Here is a 16,777-nt window from a genome sequence, read left to right on the forward strand (position 1 = left end):
CTGGCTGAGCGCTATCCATGGGCTCGCCTGGCCGCGCCTCGTCCTCGCCGCGGTCCTGCCTCGACATCGTCGTTCGTGGTCACCGGACCTCCCCGCGCTCCAGCTGCCGGAGTGGGGGTGGGAGAAGAGGGAGGAGGACCCCAGCGTCGGAGATTTGCGTCGTGCACAGAGATGACGCATGTATGCCTTCTGTTTGGCCTCGTACCTAAAATGCATGCATGTTGTCAGTTGTGTTTGCGTCCTCCATTGGAGCGTGATTAGAGGACGCAAAACAATGTAGAAGACGGATTTTGGGTTTGGGTAGTGTTTTGCCAACTCCGTTGAAAAATAGTCTCAATCCTCTTTACTGCAGTCACCCTTATCGACTTCATTCATCCTGCAGTTATGGGCATCGGACCCTTCGCTAAAGATCCAACGGCTGATGACTCCGATCAGCCTTTCATGCGTTGGGCCTTAGCCTATCTCAGCCCAAGGCACCATGCTAGCTCGCCTCTGTCCTTGTCTTCGTCGTTGCGGAGCGGAGCGTGTCGCCGGAGAATAGGAGGAGAAAGGTCAGCTGTACAGTACTCTGCAGTCAGCTGATCTGATCTGACGGTACACAGTTTCCACGAGGCTCCTAAGTGTTGCATGCCTTCACGTGCTGGGCCTCGGCCCAACAAGGATGATGCCGGCGGCTGCTGTATCCCTTATGTTTTTCTGGGCTTAGATGGGCCACTAGACCAGCCTGCTACAAGTGTTCGATTGGGATAACCGTTGGATCACAGCGGACGTCTACCATGTTGGTCAAACCTTTTCCGCCGGCGGACAATACCTTCGTCAGGTGCAGTAGCGTTATTCAGCCCCGTTATTCAGGATGCTCGAGAGAAGTCCTGCGTGCGTTGGGTGCGTCCTCCTCCACGAACTGAGTTTGCAGTGAACCGAGACTGACAGAACGATATAACTTTGGGGTAGCACTTTCATCTGTATTTAATAAATATTATCCAATTATAAACTAACTACACTCAAAATATTAGTCTAATAAATTACAGGCAATTAGTTATTTGTTTTATCTATATTTAATACTCCATGCATGTGTCGCAAGATTCGATGTGACGAAAAATCTAAAAAAAATTTGCATAACTTTTTGAGAACTAAACAAGGCCTTTGATGCGACATTTTCTTTTCTATCCATTCATACTTCATGTACCAGAATAATTGAATAAATACAGGACAAGAAACAGGATACAAGAAAACGCAGCGTCACCCTAGTTGCCACGCTGCTTTGGCCTCACTTCAAACAGCCAAACACTTGCTTAGGCCAGCACATGGATGAATAACACTGTTGAGCCTAGTTAGTACACATCAAAGGAGCTCAGATTTCAGATTCAGAGCTGCACCACATGACCCAACGAGGACAATTCATCATTGATCTTTGAGGCCAAGTCCTCATCAACCTCCATCCTAGTGCACAACTTTGGGATGGAATAAGGCCGTGCTACTGCTGCAGTCGGCTCTTGATCGCCCGCCTCCGTCTCCATTCTGTCTGGCTTGTCCACAGATGCACAGTTCTCCTTCCCAAACAGCTGCTCAATAAGATCACGGCAAGGCTTCAGATCATCCTCGCTCCGTGCTCTTGTCAGCTTACCAAGCAGCTCGTTCAGTTTCGCGGTTCTCTCCATCTTCTGCTTTGCGATAAACTTCATTGGGCTTGGATGATCATCCTGAGTTGGATCAGATGGTTTGTCATCCTCATTGGCGCTTTGGCTCTCAAGCAGTTTCTTCAGCTTCTGGTCCAAGATAGTGGCAACCCTCTCCTTGAAGCTATCAGCAGTTTCGTTATCTGACTTCAACCTCACCTTTGCCTCCGAAACCAACAAGTCCATCCTCTCTTCTTCTGAAGAAGTTGCTTCAGCTTCTGGCTCAACATCAGCATCTTCCATGGGACAGAATGTTTCCTCCAGTAACCCAACATTCTGTGTATACCTCTCATATGCTTCATTTTCAGCATCAATATCTCCTTGCATATGTTCCTTTAGCTTCATAAACCTCCACTTGTTTATACCCACAACATCCTAGAACAAAACAAAAGTCACAAAAGAAACAAAAAGCGGTTCGAAACAAACAGAGCGCGTGAAACAGCCAATAACCTTTTTGGTAAGCGACTTCTTTGTTTGGAGAGACTTCAGAAAATGCTGGGGAAGCTTTTGCAAGGCAGCCAGCCTTGATGCTGAACTGTGAAAAAGCAACAACCAAGCATTAAAACAATACAGTTGTTTGCAAGAGATTAATTGTCAACTTATGTTTTATATATGAATTTTACCTGGTTGCAGGTAAATTGGTAGACGGCTGTTCTGTTGCAGGAGCAGTAGCAGGTGATGGCTTATCTGGCAATGTGTTGGTCTGCTTCAGAACTATCATGATAGGTAAAGCAAGGCAACATCAGTGGTGTTCAGAGTAGAGTAAAAAATAAACAACATTATGGCATAGCAACATTATGGCATAGCACAGAGCAGCAGACATGATAATAGACAATGTAAAAGAAAGTTGAAAATAAGAAAAATGGAATATACATGCAGATTGAGATAGAAATATCATAAAAATAAAACATCAATGTTCATAAGAAATGATTCTAACATAACCACTAGCATTGCTTGGCTAGGCTGGAAGTTTGGAACTACAAAAACTTCCCATCCCAAACCTTCACTTTTTTCCTTCACTACCCTCTTCCGCCATTTCTTCATGAATCATGAAGAGAATATCTCCATTGACAGTCAATGCAAGGTTTAATCAATAACCAATCTAACACTTCATCCCCACATATTTGACATGTCCTTGAAGCAAGATAGGGTCACACATCCTCTCAGAGGATGCAAGTCCACCATGAAAAATTCCTCTATGGCCTTCTATTACTTGTTTAATTTTTTTACACATTGTATTTCTGTTGGATGTGTGGTGCTTGCAGTTTGTGAAGACTTCTTCCAAACCATAGTGACATAAAACAGGGTCGAAGACATCGACCCAAGACCCGGGAACGTCACCCTGATATGAATACATAGGGTTATTTTCAACCCTGCCGTGTATAAACCCCCCGCAAGTCTCAAGTAGCGAACCATGTTCCTCGGCCCCGTTGACCCAGAAACTTTGTGACTATGTTCCAAACATTGTTCCAGGCATTACTTCTGGATGTAAATTTCTGACTGCTAATAACCAGTTCATTTGTCTAAGAACTTGCCATAAATATTTGAAAACACACAAATAGTAAATCTAAATCATTGCTAGGATGGATTGGTTAAATCTGCTAGCTTGCACCTATAAGCAAGCTCATTTCGTCTACGAAACCAAATGTACCCTAAATATAGAAAGTTCTGGAACAACTGCTGAATGAGGGTAAAGAAAAGCCGAAGTTGTCTTGATAGCATTCTCCACAATCTGTTTTGCTAATACTGATCCCCAAACTCAGTTATCAGTTTTACATTTTAGCACTCATTCCCTTCCTGATTGTTTGCATAACACTGTGTCAAACCTGCTGTCTCAGAACTGCTGGACAAGATGGAGGGTCCTCCAGTGCTAAATGAGAAGAGAGAGGATGTGCATGGAGCACAGCTTCACTCTTGGTGTAGTCCCCAGGAGATGACCTCAAGCAGGTGGCATTGCTTACCTTATGGGCTCAGTGGCAGTACGGGATCTGTGGTTTGGCAGTTGGTCAAGTGCGATGCTCATGGACATCAAGCACCGTGGCGATATCCACTAGAGAGTGCCCTGCACTGAGGACGGTGAGATCTGTGTGGCTGCAGGGGTAGAAGATGGAGAGTAAAGGCAGAACACGACAGGGGATTGGGAGTGTCCATGGAGACAGAATATAAATGTGCAAGTCCTGCATTCCAACCTGTGCCACTGGTTTCCAATTGTGCTGCACAGGACTAGGATGGGGAAAAACGGAGTAGGGACTAGGAAGTGAAGATAGGACACTGAGTTTGGAGAGTAGTATGTTAGCAAAACAATTTCGTGGAGGGGCTATAGAGGCAATTTTGCCTAACCAAAAATAGAAGGGATGCCTGGTAAACTGTCCTGACCAGATATGTAATTGTGCAGATATTTAGATAGAATATCACCATTTACCAAACTGCTTGTGGGTCACTAACTTTAAATTTAGATTATCATTTTTTTATAACAGTGCAGATTATCACGTTAAAGGAGTACATCACACATACCATGGATGTGGCAAGGATTCTGGGCCTTGTAGCAGCAGCTCTTGCAACACTGGAACGGACACCTGAAAGTCCAAGCAGAGCACACACATATAATTCATTACCAAGTCAAAAATTATTGTGGTCTCTATCACATAACCAAAGGTGAAGGTTCTCAGTTGACTGTAAGCTGCCTCTGCACACCATACCACAAGTAGAAGGAAATAATTCTGCTTAATAAGGAAGTATCGATAAACTCTTTCTTCTTACCGGGAACGGGCGACGTTACCACACTGGATGCACTTGGGCTTGTTAAGACCCCGAAGGTTTGGCTTGGGCATGTCAAAGGCGGCGGCTGGAATAGGAGGTGGCTTCTGCGGCGTCCCATTGCTGTTGGCCACCGCCGGCACAGGAGCAGGAGTAGCAGCAGGGGAAGGCGAGTCACCAGCCGCCGCCTTGGCGACTGTGGCAGCAGCAGCGGCGGGCTTCACATCTGGCATGGTTCTCCTCAACCCAGCGAAACTTGTGGGGAAAAAAGTAAAGTCAGCAAATGGGGAAAAAAGTAAAGTGCACTTGAGAGACTAGGATTTGAATTCGTTTGTGAATAAGAGGAAATCTAAGGGGGGGAAAGAGCATGCATCCAAGCAGTGCCAGACACAGGATTTTAACCTGCGGTGTGGATGATCGCAAAAAAAAAAACATAATATACAATATAACAACCATAAATCCTACAATGGTTCGATATAATACCTTAGATTCAACGATTAACAAACTAGAATAAACTATAATGTATAAATTCTACTATAATGTTGTTTCCGTTTCCAAACTCCTTGAAATTTGACTATATAACATTGTTTCTATTTCTGGTAGTATTTGTGAAATTCCACAAAAACAGACTTCAAAAGGAAAGAATGCAATTCAATTGGACACTAGTGCATTCTATTGTTGAGAAAACTAGGTGTTAAATTTGTTCGGTAGAACTTTCATTAGCTAGTCACTATTCACTAGGGAAGGGCAGAATCCAGTATTTCCCCAAGGAACGGGAGCAGGAAATTTTCATATAATTCAGAAACAGACGTTTCAGTGCTTGACACACGAATCTGCAGTCATATTTAAGTGAAGAATCATACGATGCTGCCGCGTCAGACTAACAGTAATTTTGAGAGCTATCTACATTCAAAATCCCTAACCTTAAGAGGGAAGTAGGCACTCACCAGGAACCAGTTGGCAAGGGGTCAGCTGCAGGCCTGGAGGCGCGTCACACGCTGGGGTCAGAGTCAGACTACCCTGCGGGGCGCTGGGAGAGGTGAGGTTCCGCTGGACGCAGCCCGCAAAGCGCAGGGCGGCCGCAGCCCGCAAGGCGACGGGGGAATCCGAGAGTAGCAGATCGGGAATCGGCCGGGCCGGGGCAGTCCCCTCTACGGCTGCGCGCCTACCAGCGGTGCGTGTGGCGTCGTCTTCGCGCGGAGGCAGCTGGCGGCGGCACGTCGTCGTATCTCGCTCCGGGGAGAGGAAGAACGGGCGAACAGGCGTCAGGCGGGGGTCGACGCTGACGGCTTGGGAGTTGAGAGTTATTAGGGCTGGGGCTTTTTCTCGAGATTGGGCCTTCAAAATCTGAGTGCTGAAGTGTATTTTAGGCCAAAATCGACGGCAGGCAAGGCCTCAGGAGAGGTCCGGGGAAGAGAGCAGCGCCTCTCGTCAAGGAAATTGGGTGGGAGGAGGCCTCGCCGGCGACGAGCAAGGACACGAGGTGGCAGCGGCGGTCGGGGTGGCGTGGAACAAGGAGATGACGAAGGAGAAGACGAAAGCCCGAAACCTTACTCTGGGCTTGGGCTTGGGTTTGGGCTTGGGTTGGCTCGGCCGGCTGTCCCTGTACCTGTGCCAGTGCCACGTGACGGATGATTTTTGTAAAATGTAGTAAAAGGATACTGTATATCAGTGCACCGGTTTTAAAAAATACTAGAATATTTATAGATGCGAACAGTGACTATTTATCTCAGTAGAACTTGTATTTTTTTTTACTCATCAAACGAGGTGTAAAAGCGTTAAAAGAACTATCATATTTGGCTTTTAAATTAAAAAAAATGATGAACTTTAATCATACCAAGAGATAAAATTCTTATATAAAATAGTTGTGATGTTTTATAACTATACTGCTCACAGAGGATATTGTGAATTGATATCTTCACGAGAAAAGAAAAAAAAAGGAGAAAATGTCTAGGATGGTTTTGATACTTAAATATTAGAAACTTGTGTGGTTACATTTAGGAGCATCTCCCAGAGTTTGCCAAATTATACTTGGCAAATTTTGTGATTTGCCAACTCTCAAAAACATATGCCAAGTAAAAAACCAGCTCATCTCCAAGAGTTTGTCATTTTTAACTTGGCAAAATTTTAAAAAAAGGCCTACGAACTAATTTATTTGCACAGGATACCATTATCATTCGCTAGTAGCGGCTAGCAGAAAAATAATCATAGTTTTTCATGAGCCTAATCTTTCATATCCTTTAGCAGAGGTGACATAGACCACAGAACCACCAGCAGGGGAGGCGGCATCCAGGTTAATGACCGCAGCGAGGTGGCATGTGTGACAGACCTCATCAGTCTTTCAGTCTCCGCAGCAGAGTGGCATGCAGGCGACAGGCATGTCGCTTTCAGACCCTGCTGAAGAGGTCGTCTGCGCTGCCGCGCACGCGAAGCCAAACGCTATACGCGCGCGCATATTTACGCGTTCGGGAGAGAAATATGCCAACTTCCTATTTTTGCTGCCAAGTTAAGATGCCAAACTGTTGGAGGATGTTTTTTTATATTTTGTCAAAATTTTATAGACAACAAGTTAAGATAGCAAACTCTTAGAGATGCTTAAAATTTGCTTATATTTGAGCTCTCTTTCTCTAGATTTTTTTCTAAGGTTATACATATATGTAGTTGTGATCTCTATTTATTTTGATAGAATTTATGAATTAATTTATATGCTAATATCCATGTTCATAGTCTTCCTTCTTTACATCATACCACTATGCACGTTTAGGCGTTTAGCACACGTCATGTTGTGGGTATGCTACCGTAGCAACCTGCTTTCTATTTTCTATGTTTGAATCTAGTATGATGCTTATATTAACTTATTTGTGACTAGTTCACACATACACCTTTCTAATACCACAAAAACGACCTTAATATTTTTTCTAGATTAAATTAGTATTGAATTTGACTAAATTTCTAATAGTTTGAACATTTGGGTGGGGAGCACGAAAAGCATAGAAAATCAATAAGAGAGAGTGACATAAAGGAAACCTTTTATGACGTTGGTAGAATTCCTATAAACAAGTCATTTCATGGGATTTTTAGGAGCCCAATTATTTGTTCTAAAGGGGTGATATAAAGTTTTTCTATAGGATTTCAATATATTGAGAATTAATTCCTTGAATTTTTCTTTACTCCAAAGTGGGCCTTACTACATTTGCAAAAAAAACAACTAGAATTGGGTATGAAAATTCTAGTGATTTCACCGGCGGAGGAAATTTGCAAGAGAAATAGAAAAGGCTGGCTTTTTGCCATGTTTTCCTTCTTATTAAACTCACCATCTCACTATGCTAGCCACTGTTCTCTCTGTGTTTTAGGTGATGTCCGGATCAAACAAGCCTGACAAATCTTCAGAACAAATGGATGATTGGTTGATTCAAAGTGTGTTTATCATGGAATTATAAGCATTTAGATTCAGATTAAGAGGTAGAATCCAGAAGTCGATGTTGAGGTAGAGAGTGTTGAGAGTTCTAGATAGAATAGCTACCTCTCTAAAATAGAATATAGGGAGAGAGTAAGGAGAAGCTGGGAGAGGAGTCGGGCCTGTCGGCAACCTCTCTATTTGTAGCTCAATAGATGAAGTTCTTCTTCGAGTAAAGTCTGCCTTCCTTCTTCTAGTGTGGTAACTTTGTTCGTTTCCATTACTGAAGCATTACATTATTTATTGTTCTTTACTTGTTCACCGCCTGGTTAAGGTGCTCTGATCTATCATATGTAATTAAAGTAGTAAGTTTATAGTTGCGGTAGTGGCTGGTGGTGACAGCCATGTTCTCCTATGTATTCCACCATATTGAGCCTAGTTATTAAACCATAGGGCTTGTTGTGCCTGATCAACCCTCTAGGTGAGTTCAGGGCAGGTACGCCCCATAGTAAACAACCTTAGTAAAGTCTTCTTTAGTCTTGCCTTAGTCAAAGAAACCACACACTTATTCTCTCTAATCCTTTTATCACCCGCCATTGTTTTATCCTTGGATACTCTTGGTTCTTCACTAGTTCACTTCGCGTTTCCCGTGAAAATTCGATACCTTGGAATACTCCCGAATGACTACACTGACATCTGTGTGTTTGCGGATTTATCTGTTTGCCATATCTAGTGTCAACATGGCGTAGAACCAAAAACACTATAGCTACTGAAATGTGTTTCTTTCTACAAATGTTATATAGAGATGGGTATTGTTCTTTGAAAGTGGAGTTTCTAAATAATCTATCCTCCAGAACCTAATCTGTGTACCATTATGAAGATTAAAAGTGGATAGATGAAGGAAGCGATCTTTGACCTTCTGCATACCTATATTTAGGCCTTATTTAGTTTCCCACCAAAAACTTTTCACCCATTCCATCGAATGTTTCGACACATGCATGGAACATTAAATGTAAACGAAAAAAAAATTAATTACACAGTTTAGTTGCAAAATCGCAAGACGAAGCCATAATTGCTATAGTAATCAACATGTGTTTATGATGGATTAGTTAGGCCTAATAAATTCGTCTCACGATTTTCAGACGAGCTATGTAATTTGTTTTTTGATTAGTCTATATTTAATATTCTAAATATGGACCAGTATTTCTGATGTGACGACATGGGAAAAAATTCTTTTCGTCAACTAAACAAAGCCTTAGTTCCTAGCTACAAGAGCACCTGATCTGAGATTGATTTCTACAGGGTTATGCATGTGGCAATGGAACTGAGCCGCTGCTGATTTGTTCTGTATGTGAGCAGATTCAGAAGTGTTCTGATGATCCTAGTTCCTCGCTCGAGGTGTTCTGATGATGAGCAGGCCGCAGGCGTCGGCCGGTGACGACGGCCGGCGGTGCACGCAGGACATATATACAAAAATTAAAAGTTTGACGTGCGCCTCCACGCGCTCTGGTCGGTGGTCGCAGCGAGCGAGTTTGCCCAGAGATCGAATTGATATCATTGCTTGCGAAACGGGGAATGGTACCACGGGCAGCGCCAGCCACTGCCAGCATATCCGTTCGTTCCAGGCAGCGTGGAGAGGCCGGCGGCCCGCGGGACAACAGCGCATGCAACGGCGACCACCTCCGACGTGTGCACCGTCACCGTCCACGCCGCCACAGTTGGGTGCGTGCGTGGCGCGCCGCGCCGCATCCTCTACGTCATGCATCGTCGGTTCAAGTGATCATGACGAACCACGGCGTGGTGCTCGATCCCGAGGACGCCACCGCCGCCGTAGCGGTGGCGCGGCATTTCTCGTTCCCGCCATCGAGGACGGCAGGCCACTCCTTGCACCGGCGCCGGAGGTGGAGTATCGTCAAGCTCGCCAGGAGGAGGAGGGTGTCGGTGATCGGCGCGGCCAACGTGGGCATGGGCATCAAGCAGATCAACCTGACGCGACACCTCGCCGGCGAGATCGCGCTCCCAGACGAGGCTCCAGCGTCGGCGGCGGACTACGGGACGACGACGACCATGCCGTACCTTCAGCAGCACGAGGCGTCGTCGACGTCGTTCCTGCCTCGCAAGTACTTCTTCGCCCAAGTCACCGGCGGCTCCTCCGACGATCTCGCTAGTTTCGTCACCGAGTGCGGCACGCACGTCTGTGTTCGGGCCGGAACGAGGCTCATCTGTGGGACGACAACGACAACTGCCTCCAGAACGAGTCACAGATCGAGCTGCCATGGCCGCCAGCAAGGTACGTACGTCGTCTATCATGCATCTCTCGTAAGCGTCATCAACATGCATATTAGCATATCCGGTACGTACATACGTACGTTCAATTCCTGGTGATATATGAATGTGATCGACCTCAATTATTCTCAATTAAGGCCTTGTTTAGTTCGCAAAATTTTTAGTTTTTTTTTGGCTATTGTAGCATTTTTGTTTTTATTTGACAAATATTATCAATCATGGAGTAATTAAGCTCAAAAGATTCATCTCACAAATTACAAGTAAACTGTGCAATTAGTTTTTAGTTTCGTCTATATTTAATACTCCATACATGCGACCAAAGATTCGATGTGACAGAGAATTTTAAAAAATTTTGTGAACTAAACAAGGCCTAATTCCATATGCATGCATGCATGGCACATCTTGAAAAGTCTTTCGCCGCCGCATGCGATGTGGAGGTGTACAAGAGAGAGAGAGTGGGATGGCACGCCGTCGTGTGCTTCGCCTACCGCCGGTTCTTCTGCGCCGAGGAGATGCATGTGCTCGTGCTGGACAACCATGACGACAAGACTGGTGGCCCACGGCGCTGGGTTCATGTCGAGGAGGTCGACACGCTCTACGCCCTTGCTGTGTAGTGTAGGTGTAGCGCCTGATTTTTTGTGGCGTATGTTTTCCATTGTTGTGCTTGTTTGTACTGTATATTGCTAGAGTAAATTAAAGGGTATGTGTGGTACGCCTCGAACAAAAATTTGATCAACAATTAGCTGTCCGGTCCGAGCACGACGACGTTCCCGGCCGCATCGGCGTCAACGATCACTGTATCCCCAGCCTTGACGATCTCCCCGTCGAGCAGCTTGTCGGCGAGGGTGTCCTCCAGCAGCATCACGACGGCCCTCCTCAGCGCCCTCGCGCCGTACCACGGATCGAAACCTTCCTCAACCACGAGGTCCATGAACCTCTCCGTCACCCGCAGCTCCACCACCATCATCGTCTCCCTGCTGACACGGGCGGCGACGTCGCTCACCAAGACGGCGGCGATCTCCTTGCCGTCGACCCTCGTCAGCGGCCTGAACACGATCGTCTCGTCCAGCCGGTTCAGGAACTCGGGCCGGAAGTAGCGCTTCATCTCCTCTTCCACCACCTCCTTGCTGCTGCTTCGGCTTCCATCTCCGCTGCCGCCATTGCCGCCGCCGATGTTGGACGTCATGATGATGAGCGTGTTCCTGAAATCCACCGTCCTCCCCATCCCGTCCGTGAGGCGGCCGTCGTCCAGGACCTGCAGCAAGACGTCCATCACCTCCGGGTGCGCCTTGTCGACCTCGTCGAGGAGTACCAGCGAGTGCGGCCGCCGGCGCACGGCCTCCGTCAGCTGCCCACCACCCTCGCCGTGCCCGACGTACCCCGGGGGCGCGCCGACCAGCCTCGCCACCGCGTGCTTCTCCATCAGCTCGCTCATGTCCAGCCGCACCATGGCGTCCTCCGACCCGTAGTAGTAGGCCGCCACCGCCTTGGCCAGCTCCGACTTGCCGACGCCCGTCGGGCCGGCGAACACGAAGCTCGCGATCGGCCGGCGCGGGTCGCTCAGCCCCACGCGGGCGCGCCGGATCGCGCGGCTAACCGCCGTCACGGCCTCGTCTTGGCCGATGATGCGCCGGTGTAGGCCTCCTCCATCCTCAGCAGCTTGGTGGTCTCGTCGGTGGAGAGCTCGTGGACGGGCACGCCGGAGCAGAGCGAGACGATGTGCCGGATGTCTTCTTTGGTGACCACTGGTGGCACCGCCGACATGCCAGGACTCACCTCGTCGTTGCCGATCTGCAGGGTTGTTGTCAGCTGGGACTTGAGCTCCAGTTCACGATCGCGAAGCTCCTTCGCCTGGTTGCATTCAGATGATCAACTTGTTTTTTGATGGAAAGATGATCACGAGATGCCAATTGCCAAAGAAATGAATCTGTAATCGTTACCTTTTTAAAGTTCTCGATACGGATAGTATCACATTTCTCCTTAGTGATTTTCTTGATCTCTGTTACAAAGTCTTGAAGTTCCTTAGGTAGCTTCGGCTGTGGATCAGTTCAACTGAGATTTTGTAAGAATGCATGCGAAAATAGGGGATGAAAGTTACATTTCTGAGTTTGTTGTACCTGGGCATGCCGTAATCTGACTAGGGAACCTGCTTCGTCAATCAAGTCAATGGCCTTATCTGGAAGAAAACGATCACTGCAAGCAAAAAGCAATAGTAATTATGAAAACTGTACAACTGAGAAATCTGCAGGTAGAGATAGATTAACCTGCGAGGAGGAGGATCAACTTCATTAAAAGTCAATAGTACACCTAGCAACTAGCATGATATCAGTATGACAAAAACATGGTGTAAGTTTACTTCATCTTTATTTAACTATAAATAAATGTGAAATCTTGGGATCAACTTATGGTTTTATTTCAGTGTCAGCAGAATCTAGTGTTCAAATTACTCGAAGAACATTTACGAATAGGATTCGGAACAATGGCTGGTACTATAGGTCCACCTTCCTTAATCACAGACCTGATGTACTTATGTGAGAGCTCGGCAGCTGCACTTAGTGCTTCATCCGCATATTGAACTTTATGATGGGTTTCATATCTTTCTCGAAGCCCTTTTAGAATTTCTATGGCTTCCTCAACCATTGGCTCTGGAACCTTCACCTGTCGGAAACGCCTTTCCAGTGCTGGATCTTTCTCAATATGTTTCATGTACCCATCAGTTGTAGTGGCTCCGATACACTGACAACATCGATGCCAGAAAGACATACTTAACAAACAAAAAAACTGATCAAACATAATTCCAACATATGAAGTCCAACGTGATATACTGACCTGAAGTTCACCTCTTGCTAGTGCTGGCTTCAAAATGTTAGCAGCATCAATAGCACCTTCTACTGCTGCTCCTGCTCCTACTAGGGTGTGAAGTGTGAACTTCATCGAGGAATACTATTATGTTGCCACATTGCTTGATTTCTTCCAAAAGATTCTTTAATCTTTCTTCGAACTCTCCACGGTATTTTGTTCCAGCTAGAAGGCATCCAATATCGACAGAGATAACCTGTATTAACAAGTGTTGGAAACATGAATTAACTACCGGCCGCTCCTAATAGTAGTGTACATAGGGCAGCTGAAATAAAGCAAAATAAAATTACCATAGATATTGGCCACGAATCATGTTTTAATGTATTCTTAGACCATTTTTGTGGATCAATGAATTACAGTGTAATAACATGAATATTTCTTCAATTAAATTCGTCAAGGGATAGTGGTTCAAAATTACCTAGTGATTTACTTTCAAAAAGATACGTAGTGATTCAACTGATCATACAGCCAAATGCTTATTATTAGTAAGAAAAATAAGATCTAAATAACTGATCTGGACAGGGAAAAAAAACAGGGAAAAAAAACAGGAAGGCAGCAACTGATAAATCTAACAGACACAAACAGGTACTTTTCCCCATACATTTAACTTTCATGTAAATAAAATGGTTAATATTTGCAAGATTACAACAAATTCAGCTATACCGATAGTTGCAAGATTACAACAAACTCAAGCTATGCCAAATAACAATCAAATAGAATCGAGACAAAACGAATCACAAATGTTGCCCTAAAGAACCAAGAGAAAAACCTTTTTCCCTTGCATTGTTTCTGGAACATCCCCCATGGCAATGAGCTGGGCAAGGCTTTCCACTACTGCTGTTTTTCCAACACCTGGCTCTCCAATCAGGCAGGGGTTGTTCTTCCCCTTTCTGCTTAAAATTTGTACAACTTGATCAATCTGTTTTTGTCTTCCAATAACAGGATCCAACTTTCCCTAGTGTACAACATGATCATGTCCCAGAACATTATATTGTGGATTGCATTGCACTCTAGTATAAAGTAGCTTATAAGTCCAGAACAGTACCTTATTAGCTAATGTTGTTAAATCAGTTCCGTATTCATCGAGTGTGGGTGTGGATATCTTGTTTTTTGTCTCAGCACAAGTTTTACTGCTTCTCTTTTCCAAAGAATCATCATTGCTTCGAGTTTTCAAAGGAGACTCGCTGCTTCCTCTCCTAACTCTACCATTGATTATTTGGAAAACCTGAGATGCAAGATATGTTTATGACCATCAATCAACTAAGCATGATAATCTAATCAAGAGTGTGAATTTGCCTTCTAGCTAGAGGCAGAGACTTTATTTGAATATAGTTTACCTCATTGAGGCCTTGTTTAGTTCCCAAAAATTTTGCAAAATTTTTCAGATTCCCCGTCACATCGAATCTTTAGACGTATGCATGGAGTATTAAATATAGATGAAAATAAAAACTAATTGCACAGTTTGGTCGGAATTGGCGAGACAAATCTTTTGAGCCTAGTTAGTCCATAATTAAACAATATTTGTCAAATACAAACGAAAGTGCTACTATTTCTATTTTGCAAAATGTTTTGGAAGTAAACAAGGCCTGAGTATGAGGTCCAAGAGCAAAATACAAATGCATTGTAAAATGTGGCTCCACAGGACTTGGCTGATTCCAGACTTGAGCGCTAAATGCTGTGTTTCCTCTTGTGCAAGCGCGAAAATGTTCTTAACTTCCCCGCTGAAACTGTTGAGAGTTGCCCTGGTGACAAGACGAGAATTCTTTTGTCCTCTCTGTCTGCTGCGAAATATTGATTTGTAGCCAAGTACTGGTGTCACCGCAGGTCTATGCACTGCTCGTAGACAACCAAATGCTTGTGTCTTGGTTGTGGTTCCATGATTTTGAGCCATGGAAAGTTGGAAACTATTGAGGAAGGTCTCCTGGTGCTCTGGCACTTCCAATTGGTTTTCCTACCTCCAGCTGACGATGGGAAAGAAGTGGATCTACGCAATGTTCCTGCCATAATTGCAAATGCAGCTCCATAGCCTGTTCATGACAAGATGATTAGAGTAAGAGATAAAACATTCTAGATGTTTCTTCTGATAACATTCTATTTGGTATGACGACATATATATAACAAGGATTTCTGAAACCCACAGAACACCACGCATTCACGCACAGTGTCTATCATGAATTCATGATGAGACACACTACAAGAATTAACCACCAATACAGACTGGAGAATCAGACCGCAAAACATTGACATAAGAAGCTGACGCACCTGCGACCCTTGCAACATGTGCCGCGCTTATGTCAGGGCGGACGGCAGCATGGACAGGAGGTAGCTTCAGTGGAAGTGGAGTAGAGGGGCACAGTAAAACCATGACTGCAAATTAATGTGTTGCCTGTGTATGGCAGATCAATGGTTAGAGTAGACGACACTTGTTCGCTTGGCTGATAAGCCATGGCAAGAAGTACTTGGCTGATTTATTGTGAGAGAAAAACACTATTGTATCTTGGACACGCTTTTGTTTGAGCTCTCAGCTCAGATTTTAGCCAAAGGTGATTAATGGCATGTCAAAAGAAACCCAACATTTCATATTTCATTTTTATCAGATTCTTCATGTCACGATAAATTCAGCTGGGTAAGTGATTAACCATTGGCTAGGCTCAGCTAAGCAGAACGATTACTGTTAGGCCATGGATGATCAGTGGCTACAAAGCGAGCACTGAAGCTGAACACAGGTATTGTTTTTAAAAAAAATCTGAACACAAGTACACAGAACCTGAAGCAAGCGCTCGCCCTCGGCGGCGAGGAGGCAAGGTGTAGGTACCTGCTGGGACGTGGCAACGGCGGCGGCGGCGGCGACGTGGAGGACTAGGACGTCGAAAGCGGGGCGCAGGATCAAGGTGTGGCTGCCGCCTGCCGGAGGGTGAGCCGCTGATGCCGATCGAGGCGACGGCGGCGGGCGGAGGCAGGAGCGCGAAAGGAAAGCTCATCCGGCGCGAAGCAACGGGATGCGTATATAATGAAGTAAATTTGGAAATTGATCGCCAATTCAGGAGACATCAGTTCCAATTCCAAATCCGCAGATTTGTTTAAGCGGCAATAGAATCGGCAAGAGAGTAGCAACGAGTTTGCAAGCACCTCCGCTGTCCGAAGGCACTCTCCAACGAATTAACGGCATATTTTTTTTACTATAATAAACCTTTTTAGAAGCTTATAATTTTTTTGTGGTTTAAAAAAACTTAGCAGGTATTTATCAAAATTTCCAACTAAAAAAATGATGAAACTACCTTGAAAATAAATTCTAACCCAGGGATGGAGGTAATTTAAATGGTTTTGAGAGTTGATTGGTAATATGTGTAGTTTCAGAGCTCGGGGAGGAAAATTCAGTTGAAGGAGATATAAGAGATATTCTCACTCCCATAAAAGGTTTCACTTTTTCGTATCCCCATTTTGGATTTGTCCATATATTCTGTTGAGTACTCTCTCTGTTCAGTTTACTATATTTGTAGAAAATACGTGCAATATTTATATCTCTAAATAAATTTATTATAAAACTAAATTCAAAGATCTTTTCAATGATACTAATTATGTACCATAAATATTAATATTTTTAATATATATTTAGTTAAAGTTATTTTTTGAAAATCATAAACGACAATTATTTTGGGATAGAGAAAGTACACGGACAAGCCATATCTCACTCCATATGTCATACTGGCTTATACTTTTTTTGGTATTCAAATTATTTGTAGCAGCATTATTTTTAGCTAGCTAGTTTTCTAATGAGCCAAAACATACTACTTTAGAAAGT

The 16,777-nt window shown here is 44.6% G+C and overlaps 1 protein-coding gene and 1 pseudogene across 1 annotated transcript; both read right to left on the reverse strand.

The window, feature by feature from the left end:
• LOC8074068 lies at positions 1,132–6,066 on the reverse strand. Its single transcript, XM_002444946.2, has 6 exons — positions 5,381–6,066; positions 4,437–4,688; positions 4,191–4,252; positions 2,300–2,390; positions 2,127–2,211; positions 1,132–2,051 (listed from the first exon to the last, which is right to left on the reverse strand). The coding sequence occupies exons 2-6, from the start codon at positions 4,664–4,666 to the stop codon at positions 1,365–1,367; spliced, it is 1,155 nt and encodes a 384-aa protein (XP_002444991.1). The 5' UTR covers positions 4,667–4,688; positions 5,381–6,066; the 3' UTR covers positions 1,132–1,364.
• On the reverse strand, positions 10,856–15,956 carry LOC8066141 (annotated as a pseudogene).

The sequence above is a fragment of the Sorghum bicolor genome, chromosome 7 (assembly GCF_000003195.3).
Source record: "Sorghum bicolor cultivar BTx623 chromosome 7, Sorghum_bicolor_NCBIv3, whole genome shotgun sequence".
Classification (NCBI taxonomy): domain Eukaryota; kingdom Viridiplantae; phylum Streptophyta; class Magnoliopsida; order Poales; family Poaceae; genus Sorghum; species Sorghum bicolor.

Bases quoted from the DNA above. Each gene is read 5' to 3' on its own strand.
- LOC8074068 (XM_002444946.2), bottom strand. From the start codon at position 4,666: ATGCCAGATGTGAAGCCCGCCGCTGCTGCTGCCACAGTCGCCAAGGCG. The intron at 4,253-4,436 runs GTAAGAAGAAAG...TTGGACTTTCAG, and splicing joins GGTAACGTCGCCCGTTCCCG to GTGTCCGTTCCAGTGTTGCA. The intron at 2,391-4,190 runs GTATGTGTGATG...CTATCATGATAG, and splicing joins GAATCCTTGCCACATCCATG to TTCTGAAGCAGACCAACACA.